This window comes from Parasteatoda tepidariorum, chromosome 3 (genome assembly GCF_982258835.1).
Source record: "Parasteatoda tepidariorum strain Cologne lab strain chromosome 3, Ptep-v5.0, whole genome shotgun sequence".
Taxonomy (NCBI): Eukaryota; Metazoa; Arthropoda; class Arachnida; order Araneae; family Theridiidae; genus Parasteatoda; species Parasteatoda tepidariorum.
The window spans coordinates 112,205,348-112,233,007 of NC_141757.1; the positions used below are offsets into that span (position 1 = coordinate 112,205,348).

At 28.9% G+C, this 27,660-nt stretch overlaps 1 protein-coding gene across 1 annotated transcript; it reads right to left on the reverse strand.

The window, feature by feature from the left end:
• Positions 1–20,916: 20,916 nt before the first annotated feature.
• On the reverse strand, positions 20,917–21,573 carry LOC122271518 (uncharacterized). The gene has a single exon (XM_043053094.1). It carries the CDS (start codon positions 21,571–21,573, stop codon positions 20,917–20,919), a length of 657 nt encoding a protein of 218 aa, XP_042909028.1.
• Positions 21,574–27,660: the final 6,087 nt, after the last annotated feature.

A 27,660-nucleotide genomic window follows, 5' to 3' on the forward strand; every position in this document is an offset into this window, starting at 1 on the left:
TTATTTTCTTTGGCAGTAGCTCTTTTATCTTCCATTGAGTCCGTTTTTGGACAGTTTTCCATAAATAAATGACGTTCGTTTATTAAAAGACACTTTATTCCTTTGTTAAACTGATTCGGTGATTCTTTGCTGATTCTGCATCGTTAAATAATGTGATGTTACAGGTTGTAAATGACATCTGAACAGGGAAGTTCATTCATTGGATAATGACCAGATCTGAATACTCTTCTCAATCTCCATGGCAACCAACTTAAGTCACCCTTCCCTAGATTCCCCTTCTTATTCCAAGGGAGAAAAATTTATTTCTAGTTCTTTTGCACCAGCAATGAGAGATTTTGTCTTCGGGAGAATTTATACACGATACATTGTGAAACCTAAATTTTGAAATACTACGATTGCATGCAAGGGAGATTTTGTTCTCGCAAGATTTTATGCAGTCTGACTTGTGGTCCCTGAATTTTTAGTGATTGCAATTACATACGTGACAGGTTTAGTCCCGCAAACTCTTCTATGCCACTTAAGAAATTTCTTAAATCTATACATAATAATGAACGCGGCTGTGTGTGTGTCTGTTTGTCTGTCTGTCTGTCTATAATCACAATATATCGCCCCAGAAGCCTCGCCCAGGCACGAAACTCGGCACATAATTGTGTTTTGACATAATGGAGAAGAATTTTTTTTCTTTTTCAAAAATTTGGATTAGTTTATAAGTTATCAGTCATTTTGTAAGAAAATCTATGCTTTTTCGTCTTCAAAGAGCCCTATTCTAAAAACTATAAAAAATGCGTATACTTTTCTCCACTTTTATAAATGTATGCTAATGCGAACTTTACAATTGAAATATTAATTTTCGACAACTTAAACCAATAATATACGAAGGAATTAATATTTTAATTAAAAGGTTCGCCTTAGTTTACATTTATCAAAGTGGAGAAAAGTTTAACTTTTGTATTCGCGATCGCAACGAACTATAGGGGGCGTTGTTGTATGAGACTAATACCTGCGATTTATATATGAACAGTCATTCAGTTACTCTAGAGACGTCGTTAATGTAGCACGTAGCATTGCAGCGTTCCTTCTTTATTGAGGCTAATTAAATTTAAAAAAGAAAAATGCTTGATATTCTTGCTTATGCAAACGAAAACAAAATGGTATCTCTTTTTATTAGAGAAGGAATATCCAAAACACATCGAAAAAATATTTGTACATTAACAAAAAAAAATATGTATATTCTTATAAGAGTTAAAACCTAATGCCCAAGAAATAGTATTACTAAATTTACTGCTATAACATGAAAGGCCCATTTGCACTTTACATTCTATAGTTTTAAGAATCATATTACTTCAAAAATTAAAATGAACAAAAAGTATACATAAGCCTCATAATTTAATGAAATTTAATTTTGTAAACAAAGTCTTTTGTCAACAATTTTTATCAAAAAATTTCAAGTTTCAATAAAAATCATTATTTAGAAACTAAGAAACGTAAAATAAAGAATGCTGACGAAACAAAAACAGAAAAACAATTCTTTTTTGTCGCCATTTTTAGTGCTACGAAAATTCGTCTTTGGGATTTGCCAAAAACAAAACAAGATGCAATTTTATTTTTTCAGGAGGGAAATATTTTACCGAAAAAACGAAAATGTACCAATTCCCACAACATGAAACTTTATCTTGGTAAACGTACGTTTTGGAAATGTTATTTCATTTGGAATCTTATTTATCAGAGTTCATATGGCGATATGATTGTTTTGAATCTATGCTAAACTCTATATCGGCTCATTTTCCACCGAAATCCGATTGACTATTTTGATTTTAAATAAAGTGTTTTATTTTATGAATTGTCGCAAAAATTTTAAGTGTAGATTGGCGGCACTTAAAAACCGCCAAATCTGTAGCGGCGGTGGCGTTAATACGTAAGTACCGAATTTTTATTCCAGACTTTTCTGAATCATATTACTTCAAACATTGGAATATACAAGAAGTATACATAAACACATAATGTTATACCATTTAATTTTTCAAAGAAAGTATTTTGAGAACAATTTTTATCAAAAAATTATAAACTAAAAAAACGGAAAATGAAGAATTCTTAGGATAAAAAAACGATTTTAAGAATTCTTTACATTGAAATAAAAACTTTCATATTGTTTCTTTTTTTATTATTCTTATAGTTCCTAATCAGACATAAAAAACCATTCTGTAGAGAACCATCATCAAATGAAAATAAATTATTTACAAGCAAATTTTTTATTGTAAAAATCATTGCACTTACCTGATTTATAATTCCCGGAGAATTCCAAAATGATAAGTTCCTTGTTTGAAAACTTTATTCTCAAATAATAGATACCTAGTTTATCCCTTCACTACTTTTACATAACATACTACACAGCAAAATTTTATAATTGATATGAATTTGAATACGTAGCTAAAAACAGAATAGCTGAATTCTAGTTGAACTTATTCTTTCAAAACTAAAAAATACTTACCAAGAAAACGATTAAAATTAATTAAGAATCAGCACAAATGGCACTATTTCAAGTAACTTGGATAATTTTTCATTGTTGTTTTCCGAATTATATGGATACAGAAATATATACTATTCCATAACGAAGAAGAATTTGCTATAACTATTACAATTCTGTATGTTCTGAATTCATATTTATTTACTGGAATGACGAAAGCAATGTTGACTTCACTTTAATTCGTAATGAATTGAAGACAGAAGAAATGCATTTTACCTTAATACACACATCTGTAACAGTATCCGAAATCGGAAGTAATCAGTTGCAAGTTTGTTGATAATAGAAATTAAAAATTATTGAGGAATTTTTCTTCAAATGTTTGGCGTGTTCTGTTCCTGAAAGATTTACTAATATTCTGGAGATTTTTTTCAAGTTCTTCGGCCTTTTCCTTAGGGAATTTTTTTTTCTAATTTGCTGCTAAAAAATGGCATCTTATTCAGTCAATGATTTTGATGGAACTAAATGAAAACGTGATAAATTAATGTCTGATATTTACAGGCTCCCGCTAGACGGCGTACTCGAGCGTTGCGATCGCGAATTAAAAATGTTCGATATATGTCAACATATTCGATACGTAAATAGAACTCTTCGCTTTGATATATTTGTCGCTATTCATTCGGATATGAAGACAAAATAGCAGGACAGGAACATTTTAATTGTCCACTAATCTTCAGATTTCCTGCTATGTTTTGAAAAACTTTATTTGTGAAAACCTTTAGCGTGGCGGACAGCTGGCCGCCTGAGGCGGCTAGTTATAAATAAAAATGCGATTGTATCCAAAAAATACTTTCATCCCAAGAGATTTTTTATGTCTGATATTGTCAGACAACGGCACTGTGTGGAAATGTAAAATTTCTCTGCTCAAAAAATAACTTGATAACCTTTTAAATGTGTAAATTTAAAACGTTGCATTTGTTTTTGATCAAATTAGATCGAAAATACACAAACTTTTTTAGAAAGTACATAAACTTTTTTCGAGTTATTTTAAAACTGCTGAGATTTTCTAAAAGAATTTAGTGTATCTGTTACCGTTAAAGTATGAAGTCCGTTATTTTATGGAATACCTAGTTATTCCATGAAATAACTGATCGTGTCCGTTAAAGTGTAAAACTCTCTTGTATTTTATGATTTAGCTAGTTATTTCATAGAATAACGATCTGCTGCCCGTTAAAGTGTAAAATACCGGTCGGTTGCTACAGCTCAAAGTTTAGGTACTGGTCAGGAATTTAAAAAATGTTCGTGTAAAACCCAGTGCGTCAACCAAAAATTTTTTTGCTTTAGAAATAATGTTCTGTAATTCCAAGTGTCATTTTAGTAATCCTTGTTGTAACAAATGATTTTATGGAACGTTTCCATAAATACCATTTATACGCTGCATAAATTAGATAAATTGCTTCTTATTCATTTTAATTGTCTATCATTAGTTTATTTATAGAATATCTAGTTATTTTATTTTAGATAAATTGTTTATTTTGCACTTTAACTGCCTCTCATTAGTTAATTTATAGAATACCTAGTTATTTCATAGAATAACTAGTTAAAGTGTCAAATTAATAACATATTACACACTTTAACTGACACGATCAGTTATTTCATGGAATAACTAGGTATTCTATGAAATAACTGCATTATATACTTTAACTGTAACATATCCAAATGAAAAAAAAAAGAAACAAAACACGGTTGCTACAAATGTGCACCAAAAGTATTGCAGTGAAGCACTAAAGATAATTTCAACACTGGAACTGTTCCTTTTTCACCATTTTGTAGTTACGGAATTCAATATCACAAACATTTATTTTAACAATAATATATGATACGCATAAAAGTCAGTAAATATATTTCTACGATACAATTTAAAGCAAGAACAGTTAGTTTAAGACACACAAACACCAATTCATAAAATAAAATTAATTTGCAGAATGTGGATCGAACGCAGGAAATAATTCGAGTTATGCTTAAAGGAATAGAAGCGGATGGACAATTTTCTGACGACAGTCAAAGTACAAAAAGGAAAACAGTTAACGATTGGTGTGCATGTACGTAAATTTAAATGAGCATTTTCCATCATCGTTTTTTTAGAAATATATAAATACTTACTAATGTGAAGCAATGTTCCTTCACACACTTGTTTAGGTGATTCAGCACCAAATTCAGAGAGCATATACAGCACAGTTTCGTACAGAGTTCTATAAATTGACTGTATAAAATCATCTTAAATCTCTGATTTTTTTTTCTTTCAAACAGAACAAAATTAAAACAATTTCATTGGTTTAAATCCTGTCTTATCGTCGGATATTAGGTAAATTCCAAATCCATTTCAGGGGAGTTCGGGATAATCCATAAAAAATGGATATTGTAGCTAATTGCGCATAAGAAATTCTTTTATACACTGTAAAAACAGTGGTGTAACATTTCTCTGAATTTGAAGTTGAACAATCCTAAAAGTTGTGTAAAGAAGCACTTTTTTTTTCCAGTTAACACCAAATCGAACGTATTCGCAATTTGCATTTACAATTACATATTCCCATTTACAATTTAAAGGGAGTAAACTCTAAACACTGAAAATGCAAATATTTGCACCAAGGTCAATTATCATTACTCCACATGTTAAATATTTACGCATCCGAAAAGGCCTAGGTTGGCGTGTTTTGATTTCATCCATTGAGAACGAGTTGGCAAGTACTTGCGGTAAAATTCAATGTTGTTTTTCATCTGCAGGAACTAAAGTTAACTGTGAAAAATATGCATGCTTGTTCTTAATTGTTTCAAGAAAATATTTACATTTTAATTCACAAGTCTGTCTAAAATGTGTTAAAAAGTTTTCGTAATGAATATTTTCTACCTGGTTCTGATCTGTTAAGCTTAGTTCGAATGTTTCTTAATAGCCACTCTGTTTCACGTATGCTTACAAACTTATTCTATTTTAGGAATTAGTTCCTTTATGTAAATAAAATTACTGATTTAGTTTATATTCTCTCGTAAAATTAACTTAACTCATAAGTATCAGATTTTACTATAATTATAAATTTAACCGATAATAAATAACGAACAGGGCAGTTAGTGGCGACCTATTTAAACCAAGAAGTTTCAAAGAACATGCTAGTTGTTTCGCAGCACCAGAGACTAATATGGGATATTTAGGTAGTGGGACAGTTAGTGGTTTTGAAGCAAATTTGGTGTAATGAAATTGCCATCATTTATATTCAAATGCACAAAAACTTTTTACATCGTAATTGCAATCAAAATTGAATCATCCAAAACAGTAGAGAAATTAAAACTATAAATTTCAATTTTAATAAAATTTGAAAGGCATTTGACTTTCAAGAAACTCTGTAACAAAAGGAAATCATACTACGACAATTTCAGAAAAAACGACGAAAATTAAGAAAAACAATAAGTTCTATTTATTGCACATAAGCTACAAGTAAATAGAAGTCATAAAATAAGTTCAAAATGTCGATAAAACAAGGGAAAAATTGCAGAACTATGTTAAAAGGGGAAAAAAAGAAAAATAATAATAAAAATAAAAATAACAAAAAACCAGAAAAATAAAAAATCAGAAAAAAAGGACAAATTTTTTTTTAAAAAATCCGGAAAATAAAAGATACAATCTTTTCATCTGCCCACACGATTATATCCACAAAAAAGAGAGCTTTCTAATATAGTATCAATATTGTCAAAGCAAAATATATCAATACAATAGTGTAAGGAGCACTCAAAATTTTTTTTTACAAAAATTACAACAAATAAAATAGAACACAATAAGTAAAAATAGCACATAAAAACAGAAAATAGAATATAAAGAAAGAACTGAAAAAACATAAAGCATAATCTATAAAGCGAGTAGCGATTCAAATGAACTTACATGAACGGGAAATTTTTCAAGAATGATTTAAAATATTTTCGTAACAAGATTGCCTGATTGCAAAAATGGAAACAAAAGCGCAAATTGAGCTAAAAGCGTAACTAGAGAAGTACTGAAGTGCGTTTGATTTATTAGTTATCCAGGATGGGCACGAAAATGGATGTGCTCAAGGTAATATTATACCAGATAATTTAAAGAAGCTGATAGTAAATAATTTTAGAAAATAAATATTTATTTAAGAAAAAAATATATAAAATAGAAAAGAGAAGGAAAGTCGAATTGCCTGTTTTGCACATAGTTTTAGCTACGGATTTTCCCGAAATGGATTTGCACATTGGATAATTATATAAATTAACAAAAATATTTTTAGTAAATTATTTTAGCCACGGATTTGCCCGAAATGGATTTGCGCATGGAAAAATTATATAAATTAACAAAGAAAATTTTTAGTAAATATATCTACAATAATATCCAATAATATTTGCGGATATAATCGTGTGGGGTGATAAAAAGATTATATCTTTTATTTTCCTGATTTTTTAAAAAAACTATTGTCCTTTTAATCGGGTTTTTTTTCTTCCGGTTTTTTGTTATTTTTATAATTATTTTTCTTTTTTTCCCCTTTTTTCATTGTTCTGTAATTTTTTCCTTGTTTTATCTACATTTAGAACTTATTTTACATTTATTTACATTTCTAACTAGCAAATATCACTATAGTGATAATTGCTAGCTTATAGCTCTATTTCATCAAAAAAAGTTTATTGTAAGTACTTTAATATTTTATTATTTTTTATTCGCTAGTTCAGATAAATTCAATGAACAATATTAACGTGATAGCATTCTGGCACTACAGAAGAAAATTATTTGATATTGGTAAATTTTTTTTTTGCCGCGATTTGGACGCGAGAAATATCATCATGCTAAGTTATGCTAAATACAGTTACTCTCTATTCTGATGCGATGAACTAAAAAAACCGCGTTTTGCTTAATATAAAAAAGTTAAGCTAATTGAACGAACAATAAATAATGTCATAAATTAAAAAATATAAATATTATTTTAGCTTTATTAATTGAAGAGTTTAGTGGAAATACCAGGTAAGTGACATTTTCAGATAATCAGGGTAAGAAGAAAAAAAGTGGGTTTGAAAATTACTTGAATTCAGGCTTGTTTCTTAAAACGTTTCTTCACTTCAAAATGAACAATGTAATAATGACCATATTTATAGAAATGCTTGCATTAATATCAAACCTTTTTAAATGTTTAAAATTTTTAATTCTTGATGAAGTGGCTATTTTTATTTTTCAAAAGTGGTCACTGTAAAACAAGCTAAAACTGGACAACTAGCTAGTAGCAAAATTTCCCAATTTTGTCCTATTATAACTGCTCATATTTAATTATTTTACTAGAGAAATAAGCTAAAATTTTATACATGATGTGTTATAAATAAATAAAAAAACCAAATTCAAGAAATATTTAAGCCAAAAAAATAAATAAATACATGAACTGAAATAAATGTGTAAAATACTTTTCAGAAAACTGCTCACCTATGCAAAAAATTCCTTTCGCGTGTTTTCCATATAGCTTAAAAGATGAACGGATTCCAAAATAAATTAAATGCACGCTTGATTCACCATGGAGACTGATACTGAAAGAAGATACATAATTTCTTTTGATGAAAACGCAAGTCACTGTTATAATTGGTGGGCAGTAACTTTTCTAAGAAGTTGTGATTTTTAAAAATTAAGTTTCGATGTTCTTGAGACCTGTATTCTCCTATTTCATTTTAAACAGTGCATAGAATCACTAACGGGAAAAAGTATTTCAATTAAATAAGAAATTAAAAATAAAATACAATCATTATTGTGCTTCCAAAAATAATAATTTGAATACAAAAAGCGGCGAAGGAGCTTCTTTAATCATTCTTAAATTTTATGATTGAAATTAATAACAATGTTTAGATGTAAGTATAAGCACCCCAACAAGCACAGGACTTTTGGGCTTATTAAGGGACAATTCTGTCTCTTCAAAAATGCCAATTAAAGTACACTGGTGTGCAAAACTTAAGCAACAAGTAAATTTTCGGCCACAGCTCCCCAACAAAGTATAAGATAACCATGAAATTGCAGTATAATATACACGCAATTCAGTAGAAAGATTATTTGTATGCAAATGTCAGAAATAAAACGTCGTAGGGGATGTAAATGTACGTAAACCTTGTGGGTCGGCACACGCAGGTCAAAGCTGTGATAAAAAGATGAAGAGCACCGTAGTTAAAGGCATTCGCTGCAATTGCAAGTGATTTGTTTTGTGAAACATTTCTTCAAGAAATCATTTAGACGACTTTACTCGAGGAAGAATGATTGGGAAGTTTGAGGAGGGGCGTAGTGTGACCAGTGCCGCCGAAGAATGTCTTTAAAACTACTGGTACAGCTGATCGGAAGGTTGGTGGTGGCCGTCCAAGGAAAACAACACCAAGAGATGACCGTTACATTGTCCTCCAGGCGAAAAGAAACCGTTTTCAGTCAGCGAGCGCCATATCTCAGCAACTCTGCACAGCCACAGGGCGACAAGTATCAAGATTTACAGTGGCCAGACGCCTCCACAAAGGTGGCTTATTTGCTAGACGTCCTGAACGCTGCATACCTTTAAAAGTTATAGAATCATAGAATCATAAACACAAAATCAATTTCAGCAACCATCGTGTTTCATCGGGCTTCTCTCTGTAAACATTGAATTTACAGTTACAGTTACTCGCTCGAACTCTTCAATGACGGTAGTAGGCAACTTTAATGCGCTGGGCAAGGGGGAGATTCAGACTGACACGATGGATTAGTGAAGAGCGGGCCCAGCGCTTCCCCCATGTTGGAAAACGTTCAGAGGGCGGCCCAGCAATTAATCCAGCGGACAGTAGTACCAGCAGATATTTCGGTGAGGGCTGGATCTTAAGTTTTTGTTGGGAATTTATCCAATTTGTTCAAACCTCACACTTTATGACCCTTTGAACCTATTGGGTTATTGTTATCCCACGATAGCCTTGTACTATCACTTTCCTTAACACTCACATTCCAATTAATCTAATTTCCTTTTATACTATTTTCGGCCATAATTTGTTTATCATGAAATTCAATCATTGCCTGTTTTTTTAATTATGACTACAAATATATGTACACTTATATAATTTCAACTCATCATCTATTTCAATTTACATGTAACAATATATATATATATATATATATATATATATATATATATATATATATATATATATATATATATATATATATATATATATATATATATATATATATATATATATATATATATAACGTCGCTGCCGAGTGGAAGGATTAAAACAGGTCTTTGGTCGAGAAGGAGGGTACAAAATTTATTTATTAATTATTAGACAAGAGCAGTCATGAGAGTGAGTGAAAGTGAACACGAAAAGTTGAGCTCCTTGGTTATATGTTAGGGAAAATCTTGCTAAGTAAAATCCGTAAAATGTCTTAATTTAGGGAAAGAGGAAAATATTAGTAGTTGCTATTGGTTTATGAAATAGATCGAATGTTTCCCACACAGAGCAAAGGGAAATATGTCCTGCTTTGAATTAAATGCATACTTGTGCCAAAAATAGATATAAGAACAGGATGTGGCTTTTAAAAGTGTGAGAAAGTATTTCGATTAGAATAATTAATTAGGATAACATAAAAAGATTACAAGAAGCTTTTTATGTTATATATATATATATATATATATATATATATATATATATATATATATATATATATATATATATATATATAAAATAAGATGTGAAATACCTGATTTACAATCCATCAAAACACAGAAAGTGTGATCAATTCGAAAAAAGAAATTCAAAGATGGAATTTATTGAAATCCATAGTGAAGGGGACTTTATGTTTTTATTGCAACTCCCCCCCCCTATAGTTAAAATCTTATCTTAAATTTATTTACTCGATTCCTCTTTTTACTTAATTGCATACAAGAATGAGACAAAAAAACATAATTTTTTTTTACTTTAAATTGCCTTTTGTGTTAATGATCCAAATTTGACTATCATCAGTCATAAATTTGAAAACCTTGTTTTCTCAAATGTTTTGTTTAAAATCCATCAATTCCATTGCTTGTGTTTCGCTCATAAGTGATTATGCATTACGAGCATAGTAAAAACAAACATGTCATTATAGGTAAACGTCTTGGATGGGAATTTTTAAAAAAAGAAGACGCAATTGCTCATGGTTTCGCAAAGAATATACAACACCTTTCAGATGAAAGTTTAAGCAATATTCTTTTCTAAATTGATTAGGAATTTTTATTATAATGTAAATGATATTCAGCTGTAAGTCAAAGAGCTTTTTACGATTAAAATAATTTTACAATTATATTATTTTAAACTTGATAATAATAAAAAAGCATAAACTTTTTGTCTCAAATTTCAAATTAATAATCATGTGAAAATTTCCTGAAATAAAATAATAAACACAATGTTGTTTATAAAAATCCTCACGAGTTTGAGATATACTTTAAAATCAGTGTTAAAAGAAAATTGCTTCAGATATCATATCGAAGAAGTAAAAATAACCAAATTTTAAATATATTCAACTGTTCGCGTGACACTTAAGCACGATCTACTCAAAAAGAAAAATTCTAACATTATATTTTATAAAATTTCATCAACGCAAATATTATGCCTGAAAAATCAATTTTTTTTTTTAAATTTTAAAGATTTATAACAAACATGTAAAAAGAAATTACACACTATAGTAATTAAGAAAAATAAACCATAATGAACATAACTATTTCGCAATATAATAATAATAATAATAATATATATATATATATATATATATATATATATATATATATATATATATATATATATATATATATATATATATATATATATATATATATATATATATATATATATATATATATATATATATATATATATATATATATATATATATATATATATATATATATATATATATATATATATGAAATCAAACATAAAATAAGATTTGAAATACCTGATTTACAATCCACAAGTATACAGAAGGTGTGATCAATTCGGAAAAAAATAAAATAAATTAAAAAATGAAATTTATAGAGATCCATGGTGAAGGGGATTTTGTGTTGTTAGTGCCCCCCCCCCTCTTAATTAAGAACTTATCTTAAATTTATTTACACGATTCCTCTTTTTACTTAACTAAAGTACAATAATATAAGGGTAAAATATTAAGATGTCACTTAGATAGGAAAAATTTTACTCTCACGCGTTTACTGTACAGTTTGCAAAAGAAAAACGAATCACCCTGAATAACTTTCGTTCTAATGATCGGAATTTCACGAACTAAGTGTCAATCTTAATGGTTTCAGGGAGTGACCTCCAATATGCTGATTAATTAGTGCCAACTATTAATTAAGTTACGAAATCGGACACAAAAACGTACTTTCTCTGAATAAACCTATTTTTTTTTTACATACTTGGATTCTTAGCCTTCAAAATATAGGGGTTAGCAGCAATCTGGGAAATATGGTCCCCATAGTTTGGTCAGGAGAGCGATCCAAAGTTCGAACCCCTTAATGTTAATTTCCCTTTTTACGTTTTTAGTCATATTTTAAAACTAATAGAGCAATTCAAAGAAAATTCACCTACTCATAAAACTCATTTACCCAAAGATAGTTTCAAGTAAAAAAATTATTTTTATAATTATTAATTATTTTTTATTATTTAATAAAATTGAGGATTAAAAAATTTGAATTACAAGGCATGAATATTTTTATACCATATTAATCTACATATTTTTCAATTGAAAAATCTAAAGTTTCAACTGTTTTTATTTATTAGAAGTTAAGAAAAAATAAAATTAATTATTTTTAAAAAAGTAATTTGGCGACAATAAAGAAATGATTAAATGGGGCGATTAAAATTAAAATGTGATAAACTTGCGAGGAACTTGACTTTGCGGGTGTAGCGTAAAATTTCATTCATATTTTTTCGCTAATAATCGCTTGCTAATCTCTTTATTTTTATTTCTTTCAAACTATATATAAATTAACAAAGAAATTATTTAGTAAATAATTTTGGCAATGAATTTTGGCCTGAAATGGATTTGCACATGGGAAGATCATAAAAATTTAAAAAAAAAATTGTTTATTAAATATATCCACCAAAATATACGATTAATTCAATGATTTTATATAAAATTTTATTACATTAGTTGGGTATCCATTGTTTTTTATCAGATTTTGAATATATATATATATATATATATATATATATATATATATATATATATATATATATATATATATATATATATATATATATATATATATATATATATATATATATATATATATATATATATATATATATATATATATATATATATATATATATATATATATATATATATATATATATTTTTTTTTTTTTTTTTTTTTTTTTTTCTTTTTTTTTTTTGTCAAACTGTAATTCATATAGTTTGTAGTTGCGATAATTTCCATTGCATGAGTTATTTAACTTACAAGATATATAAGTTTTCTGCAATATTAGACATTTAACGTAAATTTTACTTTTTTTAAAAAAAAATGTTTGAACACAAGTATGCTATGCCAGAAAATGTAATAAATTAACGAAAACAAGTCAGTCTAACTCTTTTAGAAAAAGGTAAGCACTTTTTGCAACCTTGATATACACATTGAATCGTGTTTTAAAACATTTTAATCATTAATACTTTAATAGCAAATAATAAGCACAAAGACATTCACTTGGAAAAATAAGATATTTAAATAAAATATGTTTTCTAACAGTTTGAAATCAAGAATTTTTTCATTTAATGTAAGTATAATAATATAGAGAAGTTATTGAAAAAAAACTTTATAAAATTAAAGTGATAATATCATAGGCAGATTTATCTTATAAATGGAAAATATCATAGGTTTTGTCATAGACATAAAATCATTGATTAAAGTTAACGATATTTAAAGTTCGATTGCTAATGTGCGGAATTGTAGAAAACTGCAGATGAACACAAAAAAATAAATAAATAAATAAATATAAACATTTATACAATTGGCTTCTTTTTAATTAAAACAAGGAAAATTTGAAATCTTGTAGCAGAATGTTTTTGAGCTATCTGCGACTAAACTCTCTAGCACTAATATCTAATTGCAAAATACTTTTAATACAAACAAACATATATGTTTCTAATTTAAAATAGCAAATAACATCAAAAAAAGCTATAATAATTTTTCTAATTTAACATGAAATTATTTTTTATTTCAATATTATGGGTGATATTATCACATTTTGTTGGTGGGAAAACACATACTTTATTTACTTCTTCGCATTTTGGCAATCATCACTATAAAAAAATATTAAATATCATGAAATCAGTAGTAGTAATTGCCCCCCCCCCCAAAAAAAAAATATATGATGAAATTACGTAAATTGAACTCCTCAAAAGAGTGTTACGCTTTGAAATTAGGTTGTAATATATAATATCGTATAAAAAATATCGGATTTGAAAACTAAGGAGAAATCAACATCTATAACTTCCAAAAATTCGATAGAATAATTGCCTTAGAAAATAGATACTCAAATGCACGATTCGAATTTTCCATATTGTTTAAAAATATCAAGATGTTTAAAAACCGAGTGAAAATCAGTATCAATAACTGCCGAAAATACTATAGTGACGTTACATCGATTTATGATACTATTGGTGAAAATTGAGAGTGCCAAAAACTGATTATCTAAATTCATGATTCAAATATTGTGTGTTCAAATGTTTCTGCAAAAAAGAAAAGTAATATTTTCTTCTTTTCAAGAGAAAAATCTTTCTGCAAGAACTCTGTAAAATTCTGCAACAATGTCACCGTGTCGCTGCGATTCTGCCACGGAGATTTGAAATACTGGGAAATTTGTATAAGTCTTGATTCCCCGAGAATTTTCAATTGATGTTGCTTTTTCCTTTTATAATTCATTGGAATGTTTGCCAAATGTTTGGTTTGAGTTCCCTCTGCCTTTGAGTGAGTGATTCATCAATCTGTATGATGGCAGAAGAATTCATAAAAGCAATCCAGAAGTTTCAGGATCAGAAGTTTCAGAATTTGTTTGAACTTATCGAGGACTATGAATAAAAAGACTAATTTAATGCAGATAATACACATATTCTTTAAGTGCCAGCGAAATAAAACATTTCCTTAAAGACAGCAAAAATAGTGGATTTAAAAACTGTAACAGTTTACCATTCTGCTTGATACTAACGATGAAACGTACACCAGAAGCTTTTATTATAAATTAGCTGGATATTACAAATGCTGATGATATTGCATCAAGTAAAAAATATGTAAAAAAATTTTAATTACTATTTTTAGTATCAGCAAAAGTAATCTAAAATAATTTTTAATAGTTGATTTGTTCATGTTTATAATTTTATGAAATTTTTTCACCCACTTTTAAGTGCAAGAAAAAAGGATGTAATTTAAATACAGTTATTTCTATATACGTACTTAATTCAGGTACATCAAATGAAACTTGATGGAGCCTTATTCTCAAACCCTAATCTTTTCCAAAGATCTTTCTCAGAAGTACATCAATAGATAATGAAAAAGAAAATTCATTCAGTTAATAAGTTTAAAAACAATAGAAATTATTCATACATATTTTGTTTTATTTATACGGGCACATTTATTATTCAGAACTAGGAATGTAAGGAGTAACGGTTTGGCGGAATTTTAGCTAAAAAAAAATGGTGAAATGCTGAATATTCCGCTGCTGAATCGCAATATTTTTTTTTTTTTATAAAAATTCAATATTAAATATCTTTTACGAATAAATAAGTTTATTTATTATTGGAAAATACTACATGCTTATCTATTTTTGTGGAATGGGCTTAAGGGAAAAGCAAAAATTAAACAAGAAGTACTTATAAAAAAACAAAAGTTACAAAGTGAAATAGAAAGAGAAAAAAAATTATCTTAATTGTTACAACAAAACTTCTACGCTAAGAATAATATTTTCTGTAAAACAGTATCCATAAAGCAACATTAACAGAAATATAATCTATTAAAAATATGTTATTAAAATTCTGTGTTATTTAAAAAACACTAATAAAAACAAAAGATTATATACAAATGTAAAACAGAAAAATCTATTTTAGTTCTCAAAATAAAATTTCACATCTCAGCTTTCCAATTAGCATATTTTCCAGATAAGAATAAATCCAACTGAAAACTTCTTAATTACTGCGTCATACAGTTAATAAAAACAAGGTTTTTAGAAGTGTAAAAAGCTAGGTAAAAACCAAGACAAAAATTGTTTAAAAGAAAAATTTAGCAATAAAAATTCCAATTGAACTATTTCACCTAGGCATATTTTCAGAATACAGTGACTACAAAAGAATTAAAAAAGTTTTAAACAACAAAGTAAATTTAAATAAAAGCTTAAATAAGAATAATTCTAAAGATAACTTAACATTAAAAATTACTGCAATAAGCTGAAGAAAACAAAAATTGGCACATGTTAAACAACAATTTATTTCCTTTCACCAAAATCCATATCGCTTAGCTGATAAATTTCAAAAAATGCTTCAAAAATAAGAAGAAGGATTTACAGTAACTGTTCAACTTGGTGTTTTTTTTAAAAGTTATCATCTCGCAAAATAAATTGTCAAAAAACTATTCTGTCCATGTGAGATTTTCATTTGCAATAGTTTGTCAAGATGATATATCCACGATATTTTGGCTGAAGAACTATATCCCGAAACCATCTGCTATAGACTGTCATAAAATTGACACCAATAGAGCGTATTTAACCCTTGGTTCTTAAAAAAGGTAAAGTTAAAAGAAACTGCCATTAATCGCAACTGCCACTACTCAACTTTTTTAAAAATGCAACAACTAATAGTTTTTATACTTTATAAGACAATGGTAGGTAAGTAGATAAGACAGCTCAAATTAATAACAATATGATAGGACTGCTTCGCACATAAAACGCTTCCAGTCTCATTTGTTAATAAAAATGCCATCTCGTACTGAGTAGGCAAAACAGTAGGAAAAATGCCCGTATCATGATCTAACGTTGAATAATCACTATGTCTTCTAAGCAACTTCCACGCAGCAACCAGGAGGAACTAAAAAAAATTAACTTGAAGAGTATAACTCGTAGCTACCTTTCGCACACCTTTACATATTCGTTTAAAAAGTTAGCAATTGGAAATCTACTTGGTGCCTAGGCGATAGCAGTTGGCGCAACTGCTCACAATACAGAAGTATCCCTAAACGGGAATTAAAAGTTTAATGAGGATTTCTATGTCGTTACCTATGGCAAAATATTCATAAATTTCCAGCGGTCCACGAAAAACTAAGAAAACATCACAGAATGGGAGTAACTGAAAGAAGATAAGTTGTAGCAACCCTCAGGATAACTTCTACATACTTCTTTTTAAATTTTTGCTAAGTACAAATTCTTTCTTTTTTTTCTTTAGCTTTTGTAGTTGGCACAATCTAGTACAAATAGGGAAACATCCCCTTTTATTTGCCTCATAAAATTAGAGGAGATATCTATAACATGAACTGTGACAGAATGATCGCCACGTTTTGGCAACTTGTGGTATCGGAGAAACTAAAAAAAAAAAGAAAAAGTTCACCGAAAGGGACCAACTCGAAAGATATAAATCGTAACCATTTGGCAAACATCCATGTTTTTTTTCTTTAGATTGCAAGTTTATATCTATTTGGTAGCTTGGCAATTGCAGTTAGTGCGACAGATTATGATACAGAAATATCCCCTAAAATTAGTGAAACAGAAAAATATACATTATAATATTGATGTAGATGTGTTAATAAGAAAGAAAAAACATTGGTATTTACATATTTAGGAAATCTGGGAGCACATCAGCACTACTAATTTAACTTTCACCTATGAAGCCCGTGCTCTTTGTTATTTTTATATATATATATTACGATCATCGTTCCATTTTGTTTCTTTTTTGTAGTATACTGAATAAATAGTTAGTTTAACTTAAAGATGTCATGTTCAGTCAATACTTGCATAACTCAATAATTTCTACATATAAATCAAGCAAATATTCTTTTCTACTCTGGAAGATTTGTTTATCATCACTTGTGGCAGAATAATCAACAGGTCTTGGTAACTTCCAGTGGCTATCATCACACTGAAAACAAAAACAAGGGAAAAAACTGAAAACATGAGAAGAAACTCAAAGGGTATATCTTGTAGCCACTACCCCCTGGCATACCTCTACAGGTTTTCTTTATGTAAATGTATGCAAGTTTGAAATCCACAATAGTAGGTGCAACGAGTCTCAGAAGGAAAATATCCCCGTTACTCATATTTTAGTGTGTAAAGTCGACCATCTATCTATTATATATAATTCTCTTACGTGGCTCCCAAATTTTGGCTGTATTTCTTTTCCACCGGTGGCAACGTTTGCTTTGTTTTGTTTACATTTTGATAACACCAAAGCATTCTGCCTTTTAATGATGTGTTTCTGATCTAATATATATAATTCTCTTACGTGGCTCCCAAATTTTGGCTGAAGTACTTTGTACAGCTAAATAAGATTCTTTTCACAACACTTAAATATTTACTTTATTTTCTTCATATATCAGTCGGCAAAGAATTCTGTTAGGTTAAAAAACATTTCGCCCAAAAAATAACGAATTCTAAAAGAAATAAAAATAAACAACTTAAAAAATGAAAATGCTGTTGCCAGCCATAGAATTTTTTGAAAGTTAACTTAGCAACATAAATCAAAATGACATAGAAGCGCAACTAGATCAAAATTATGATACCTGAGCGCTTGACGTAACAAATCCTTCAATTCTATAAGTGTTGTATCGCCAAATGCCCAAATTAACAATTGTGTTTTTAAAGAAATTCTATAAAAAGTTTTAAATAAACAACCTACTTCTACAACTGCTTCTTGAAGAACTTGGCTCATTGATTAAAAATATTGTTTTAATTTTACAGTACTAACTTTACTTCTACTTTTATTATTGCTATGACCTCTTTCATTACATTTTACAACTTCATGCTAAATTTGAGGACTCTAAGTTGTTTTGTGGTTGAATACTGACGTTTAGAAATGTGTACATAAAAAAGTAATATTTAGAGGTTAAGAGTTGCCTCAGAAAAATTTGACATTGAATTTAACAATGGAAGCAATCGTTTTTGTGAAAATTAAATTGTATTGCTGACATCAAAACTAAAAACATTGTGTTTCAACTTAACAATACTACCTTAATTTATACTTTAGAATTGTCTCGGAGAAATTTGAATTGTTAGAAATGACTTAAGCAAAAAGTTTTATTTCAACTGACAAATACTATATTATAATTTTGACTTTTTCTATGACTATACTCATTTTCTTACTCTTTTCTTTGTTTTTTATACATTTTATATTTTTGTGATAAAATAAAAAAACTTATAGTTGTTCTGCTTCTGAAAACTGATGAAAACACAAAATGATGGGCTTCATCAACAATCAAAAATATCTACATTTATTTTACAAATTCCATATTATTAGGGTGGCGCCCTTCAGAGAATTAAAAATACAAAAATATCTTCATCAAAGCCGATGCTTTACATCCGGCGTTCAGTGGCAGACTACTATTTCATATTGTTTTACAACACGTGGCTTTAGCCCTCTGGTGGGCAAGATTTTGAAACAAAACTTACAACAGTTACTTTTCTCAACAACTGAAATTTAGAATAGTGTGATTAAGAAAAATATGTGAATTGCTTGCATTTTCAGATTAATATTGAAATGTACAGGTTTAGAATTTTCTACATTGAAAAGTTTTCGGAACTTCAGTATTCAAAAAAGTATGCAAAAGCTAGACGTTAAGAACGTATCCAATGAGCGAGCAAAGCGATCCGAAATGAACTGCGAAAGCAGTTCCGGGGGTTGGCGAGCGCCAGCGAGCAGGGGGCGAAGCCTCCTAGTGATTAATAATATTTAAGTATTATCTGCAGAATAATGTTTGATATTAAAGCTTTAAAACGGACATTTTTTTTTACATAAGATCGCAACTAGTTTAACTCAGTATTTCAAAATTAATATTCCTTCATTAAGCTTTGGGGCCATCAGAATACTTTTAAAAAAATCGTGAATTTATTAAACATATCTTAACTGCACAGCAATCGTTTATAAGGGCCTGTATTTCCTCTCTTTACATTTTATGCTCAGTAAATGAGAATCAGCAAATTCTCTTTCCTTTTTCCGAAATCGTTACGTTTTGTCTTAGTTTGTTAAACTTTGCAAAGGAGAGGCTTAGAAAATTTGCTTATATTTCAAGCAGAATTAACTACAATAATCATTTACTTTTTTCGATAGTGAAGCATTATAATTGATTGAGTATAGTAATAATTGATTAAATAGTAATAATTGAATTAAGTAATAAAAGAACTTATCATTGAATTTGTCGTATATATTCACAACCTGATATAACAGGCGTGCAGCAACAAAATATAAATAAAAGCTAAGTAGCGTCGTCTAGTGTAGGGGTAGCAATCCTTGTGTAGAAGTTGGGCCCACGGAAAAGGAGTAAAAAGTTGAAACTCAGTATCGTTTAATCCACTTGTAAAACGAAAACTCAATTAATTGAAAGCAATGTGAAACATTACTTTCGAGCCTATGTGGTGGATCAATTTTAATTTTTCATCTATTTTCATTTTTCTTCTTATTTTTCTTATTATTATTCTAATTAAACCTGGAATAAAATGCTGCATTGTAGAATTACTTTATGTAATATTTTTAAAAAGTTAAATAAAACTGTCAAGCATTTTTTAAAAAATTATTACTATTTTACCTCATGACTTAAAGGAAAATGGAATTATATTGTTATGCTGTGTTATTTTCATTCCAGAGATATAATAGTCTTTTAACTAGTATAATATTATTTGAATAGCTAGTACATTACAAAAAACCGATTATAATGCTTCTTATAATTTTTATGAATTCACGAATTCATAAAAATTGCTGTTTTTCGTTCGGGGAATGTAAAATTATTACAACAATAATTTATTATTAAAAGAAAAACATGAATAAATATTATAAATTAAGATCACTGCTTCGGAAGACATACAAGATTATTTAAAATACGTGATTATTTATTTTAAAATGTTGTTTGGTTGAATAACACAGAGGCTAATGCCGGCAAATAAAGTATTTATTAAAACATAATATGAGGAAACAATAGTTCGCACACACAGTGCTACACATCTGAATCAACCAACAACTAGCCAGCTTCTTCAACAAATATATATCTATTTCCCCTATCGGGAAGTCGTTGTATTACATCACGCAACTTATTTGAGAAGGAGAGGAAAAATGAGATTTTATTTACATATTAACAACACTCCCCCAGCGAATAAATACACATTTTTCCACAAAATATAAAACATAAATATACTAAATTTCTCATACAACTTAAACTTATTAACAATTAATCAATTAAATTTATTTACGACACAGTCCAAGTGAGCTTGTCAAAAGTTACAGCTTTAGTTAGGAAATCTGCGATTATTTCGTCCGTTTGCACATACTCTACTTTAATAATTTTGCCAATTATATCCTTTACGTAATGAAGCTTCAAATTTATATGTCTCGTTCTAGAAGATGATTTTGCACTATTCAACCAATCAATTGCAGATTGATTGTCAGACGAAATGGTCACAGGTTTCTTTACAAATATAGAACAATACAATTCTTTCAATAAAATTAATATCCACATTAGTTCTCTACAGACACCACCTAAAGAAACAAGTTCCGTTTCACAAGTAGATAGAGCAACTGTTTTTTGTTTATTGCTCTTCCATAAAATTAAAGAATCACCTAACATTACAATTTCTCCTGAAAATGATTTCCCATTTTCAGCATTTCCCCAGCTTGAATCGGCATGAGCATTCAAAAGTCCTGATTTGTTACTAAAAAATAATTTCTTATCCTTTGTACCATTGAGATATTTTAACACTCTTTTAGCTAAATTAAAATGTCGTTTCTCAGGTTTATGATAAAATTGAGATAAGTAGCTCATGACAAATGCTAAGTCAGGTCGTGTTCTGTTCGAGAGATATAAAAGTTCCCCTATTAATTCTTGATATTGTGTTTGGTTAACCATTTCGTTTGAACAATTAAAACTCCTATCCTCACCTCTTACGATTGGTGTTTTTGCACATTTAGAATCAAACATACCATGTTTCTACAGTAAATAGTTTATATATTCAGTTTGAGACAAAGTTACGCCCTTCTCACTTTTATTTATTTCTATACCTAGAAATTTATTCTCTTTACTTTCTTTCACTTCAAATATCCGAGATAATTTTCCCACTATATCATTATACATTTGTAGATCTGAATAAATAACTATTAAGTCATCGACGTATATTCCAATATAAAAATACTTAGAATTCTCTATTCTAGTGAAAATACAATTATCCTAAGCTAGCTGTTTTAAACCAAGCTTTTCTAATTCCCGTTTAAGATGTAAATGCCAATTTCGATCTAATTGGGGTAATCCGTAAAGACTACGTTTTAACTTGCATACTTTATTTTCCCCATACAAATGTTTAAAACCAGGGGGAATAGTCATATATACAGTTTCTTCTAAATTACTATAAAGATATGCAGTTTTGATATCTAAAAATTTTACTTCTAAATTTAATTTGGCAGATAATGCTAACAACAAACGCAAAGATTCGGTACTTAATACGGGTGAATAAGACTCGAAATAATCACGCTTTTTTACTTGATTAAAACCTGCTGCTACTAACCTAGCTTTGTATTTATTTTCTTTCATAGTAAAAACCCATTTACTCTTAACTAATTTTACATTTTCAGGTTTATCAACTAGATCCCAAACATCGTGTTCGTGAATGGAATTTAATTCTTCATTCATTGCTTTTTCCCATTTTAACCAATTTTTATCACGTTTAGCTTCATCAAAATTACCCGGAATATTAGTTTCTAAGTTTGAACTTGCTTTTTCCTTTATTCTATCTGATCGACGTACTCCTAGCTCTAGTAACCTGTTTTCGTCTTCAATTATTCGTTGTTCATTTAATTCCCTAATTTTTTCTTTTGTTGCACCTACTGGACGACCGCGAGTTTTAGTTTCACTTAAATCTCGGGTATCTTTCAAATCCAGTGGAAATTCAAAACTTGTATTTTGGTCTTCTACGTTAGTTTGGATATTAAAAAATTCATCTATGTCATTAGATTTATCCTCACTAAACAAATTACTACTACCTAATAATTTCTCATTAAATTTTACTGAACGCTCTTCGATTACTTTATTTCTTTCAGGGTCGTAAATACGATAAGCTCGTCTTTCATTCGAATATCCCAACATAATACCTTTTTTTACCTGGAATAGAAAGTTTGTGTCTTAAAGCTTTAGGAACGTAATAGTATACTGTAGATCCAAAAACGCGTAGATATTTATTGTTCTGCTTCTTATTAAAAAATAATTCTTTTGGAACTTCAGTTTTACCTTTACGAGGAGTTAGGTTAGTAACATGCGTTGCATAGGCTATTGCTTCAGCCCAAAAATGTAAAGGAAGTTTACTATCATAGATTAATGTTCTAGCTCTATCTAACAAAACTCTATTAGCTCGTTCAGCTTTACCCAAACTTTCTGGGTTGTACGGCACAGATTTTTCATGTGTAATTCCGCATTCAGTGAAATAAAGCTCAAGATCTTTGTTTACAAACTCAAGACCATTATCACTACGGAATTTCTTAATTTTCTTATTTATTAAGTTTTCAAATTTCAACTTAAAACTTACAATTTTATCAAATACTTCGGTTTTGTTCTTAAGAAAATAAGTAAAATACATGGCAAAAAAATCATCTACTAATATTAAAATATATCTCGAATTACCTAAAGACTTAACTGGGAATGGCCCACACAAATCATCATGTATTAATTCTAAAATTGTTGAACTTTGAGGAGTTAAAATACTAGAATGAGGTTTTCTGGTAATCTTAGAAATATCACATGATTCACAAGACAATTCATTATCAATTTTTAAATTCAACATTTTACACATTTTACGCATATAATCAGCATTTAAATGACACAATCTTTTATGCCAAATTACATTCATTTCAGCGTTATTTTTAACTTTGTTACACTCAGAAAGACATACCTCGTTATTAACATTAGGTTTTAGCTTAACTTCCAATTTTTTATTCACATTTAAAGCTTTCAGAACTACGCGTCCATTAGGAGCAATAATTAATACTGAGTTTGAATGTGATTTTACATTAAACCCCAAATCCATTAAACATGTAACTGACAGTAAATTATGACGTAATTCTGGTACATACAATACATTACTAATTATAATTCTTGCATTATTACTTAGTGAAATAGCTTTAACAGTTCCGGTTCCTTTAGTATCTAATGTAAAAGTCTTACCTGCCTGGTATATTTTACTGTCGCAAGCTTCTATAGATTCGAACCAGCGTTCACCCTTGCACATATGAGACGTGGCTCCGCTATCCAGGATCCAACATTCGTCCACTTGTCCTTTCTGTTCAGCTGAAACTAAGGCGTAATCATCTGGAGTAGCACTTTCGGATACCAATGTCTCTTGAAAATTTAGTTTTCGGCGACCTTTTACTCTGCGTGTCGATGGTTTGTAGCCTCTATCTGTTCCCACTCTTTGATGTTTCGAATAACAATCCCTTGCTATATGTCCTGGTCGTCTACAGGCGTAGCAAATTTTCCTATGTAAACTCTTCTTCTGAGTAGCATATGCGGATTCCAAATTTCTATGTCCACGGGATTTCTGTAGTAAATCCTTTTCTTCTTCCCTTAAGACTTCAAGTATTTCTTCTATCGATTTTTCTCGTTGCGTTTTTAAAACTTGCTTTATGCGCTCATATTTTCCAGCTAGACCTCTGACCGTGTTGAACACTAATTCTCTGTCAGATATTTTCAGTCCCAAGGAAGCACACTTAGTCGAAAATTCTTTAGCTCGAGCTATATAATCGTTTACGGCTTCTGAATCCAGCTTTTTCTAAGCTCTTAAGTTCGGCACCCGCATCAATCTTTCTATCTTCCTCAAGCCCAGTGTAGGTAGTTTTAATTCTTGTCCACAAAGCTTTTGCATTCTTTTCTTCTGCATATTGCAAAGCTTGTTCGCCTGATAGTGACAATTTCAAGTATGATACGGCATCTTGGTTAGTAGTTTCCCAAACTTGCCATTTACCAGGGTCAGTTGGAGCTTCCTCTGTCACTGCCGACATTAGTTTCTTGAGGTTCAAAACCGCTTCCATTTTCATGGCCCAAAGATGATAATTAGTTCCAGTCAACTTCTGAAATCCAAAAGCTAAGTCTTTCTCCATGATGATCGTAAACCACGCTCTGCTACCACTGTTGTTTGGTTGAATAACACAGAGGCTAATGCCGGCAAATAAAGTATTTATTAAATCATAATATGAGGAAACAATAGTTCGCACACACAGTGCTACACATCTGAATCAACCAACAACTAGCCAGCTTCTTCAACAAATATATATCTATTTCCCCTATCGGGAAGTCGTTGTATTACATCACGCAACTCGCGCAACTTATTTCAGAAGGAGAGGAAAAATGAGATTTTATTTGCATATTAACAACATAAAATTTTGCACTTTTTTGCTTCTTCTCACCAGTATCTTCATTTGCAATCAAAGACTTGATCTGTAACATTTGGGGGATTGTAGTATAGTAATTTAACTAAATGAGATATTAATGAGATGTATTTTGAAGTTGTAAAACTAAAAATATAAATTCATTTTTTTGTGCGTCATATAGGCTGATCAATGAACCATAAATTGTAAGATTTCCATTTAATCCGAAATGAGAAAAAGAAAGATATTGTAGAATACATTCTACGTTAGGTCTTCGATCAAATCAAAAAGATTTAATCTAACTACGTATCAACATGGTATCAAGATGTACATTTATTTATCTATGCTTAATTTTAATTATTATATCATGATTACTGGTTATTTCTAAAATTTCGTGCTTATTTTTTGTTTTTCTCGTCTGCGTGGGTGAAGATTTTCATACATTAATTGCCATGCATGAAGGCATGGTCTCATGATTTAGGTATTATTTTTATTTTTTAGTTGCTAGTGATGACCGTGTTCAAAATAATAGTTTGAACAAATTCATAAAATATTTATTACATAAAAAAATTCACATTTAAATAAAAAGCACATTTTAAATCATGATTTCATTTGAGAAAAAAAAAAAGAAAAATGTAATATATTGGATTTGAAAACTTTATAACAAAAATGGCAAAAAAGGGAGTCGAGTGTAAACATTCCTCGTGGATCTAGTTATTTTCAGATAATATATTAAAAATTTCATATTTATCGTTAGCTGGAAGAATCCATTTTCGTTAAACGTTCCGTTTCCCTCTTCAGTGCTTCAGATAAATAAAGTAAATTTTTTTGAGTCGGTGTTTTCGCTTGTTGATATTTGCCTACATTTTAAAAGCAATGTATGTATACACTAAAAAGATTTTATTGAAATTGTATTCCCAGATAACACAGTGTAAACAGATGACGTGTCCACGAATTAATGAAGGTAGGAGTTTTAGTTACGTCGCACTAGAGCTGCACATCAGGCTAATCATCCATTTAGACCTGAATCTGAAGGGGTAGGAAATTTTCTCCAGATCCCTGTACATTTGGTACAGCAATACAACCGACCACAGGCCCATCGATTCCACAGATATTCGTCATATATTGCATATATACATATATTGCATGTACTCGGTGGTGTCGAGGATCAAGTACCGGCCCCGTCAAGGACTAGAATGGTTCTTTAAGACCCTATCAACCCGGAACTAAGCTTAAATGAAGAAGTCTTGGACAAAAAACATAGAAAAAATTAGTCACACTAATGTCAAAATATGAAAAGACAGATATTTAATTCCTCTTTTTTTTTTAAAGGTGGGTTTGTTTTTTTAGGGTATATGTAATAGCATTGCAAAATTTTGGTCTTAACTTCAATTTTTGAGGAACTTTCTCTTTCCCTAACTTAAATCTTTTTCTTCCTTATTTATATGATCTAAATAATTAAAAACAATTTATTTAACGTCATTAACTATTTAAAACCATCCAAGCATTGTGTCCCTAGGTAAATTCCCTGTTATATAGCATTATTGCCCGATATGAAAAAAACGAAGAAAAAAAACAGGCTATTCAATGCAAGGAAGACTAAAACTGACAGTTCGGAAGAAAAAAAAACGAACTAATGCTCACACTATTTTTTAAAGCACTTCAATTTAACATATACGAAAACTCAGTCATAAATAGTATTTTGCGAAGAAATAAGGACTAATCTTTATTAGTTCTTAACATTAAATTAAAAAAAAAAACATTTTAATAACTTACTCTTATAAAAAAAAATATTTTTCTGACATTACAACAAAACTTACAATTATTATTTATATTTTAAGCTATTTCATGTCATTTTTTAAATTTTATATATTTATAATATTTTCTATATTTTATATATTTATAATATTTTTTATATTTTATATATTTATATTATTTTTTATTATATATGATTTTCATAAATAATTTACACATTGCATATCAGATTTTATAATTAAACAATTTCTAGAATATAAAATTCAAGATTCAAAGCAAAATTGAATAAATTTTTTTTTGCGTAAAAACGTCTTTTAATAACAACAAATATTTTAAATCTTTCCACACTAAATTTTATTACGAAAACTAATTATGAGAATTTTCTTTTTACTTGTCTTTTAATATGTATGATTTTTTTTCAGTAATATATATATACATTAAAGAATAAAGATTGATAAATTTTTCAAAGTACTTTAATTTTATTTTTAAAATTCATGAAGTTTTTGGAAAGAAAAAAATTTAAATCAGTATTTTAATATAAAGTAAATGTTTCTTTCATTGCATGGAATTTAAAAGTAGACAAATGTCTAAATAATTATTTTGAAAAAACTTATATACGGTTAATAAATTAAATATTTTTATTGATTAAGAAAATAATTTCTATTGCTTGTCGCAAAAAAAATTAATAAATTAATGTTAACAAATTAAACAAAGAAATTGCTTCTAATTTATGTTGATTGAAGTAAAAAAATTATAATATTATAATTAGTTTTTAAAAACTCGTATGATGAGCGATACTTGCCAAATAAAATAATAATGAATCAATTTTTAC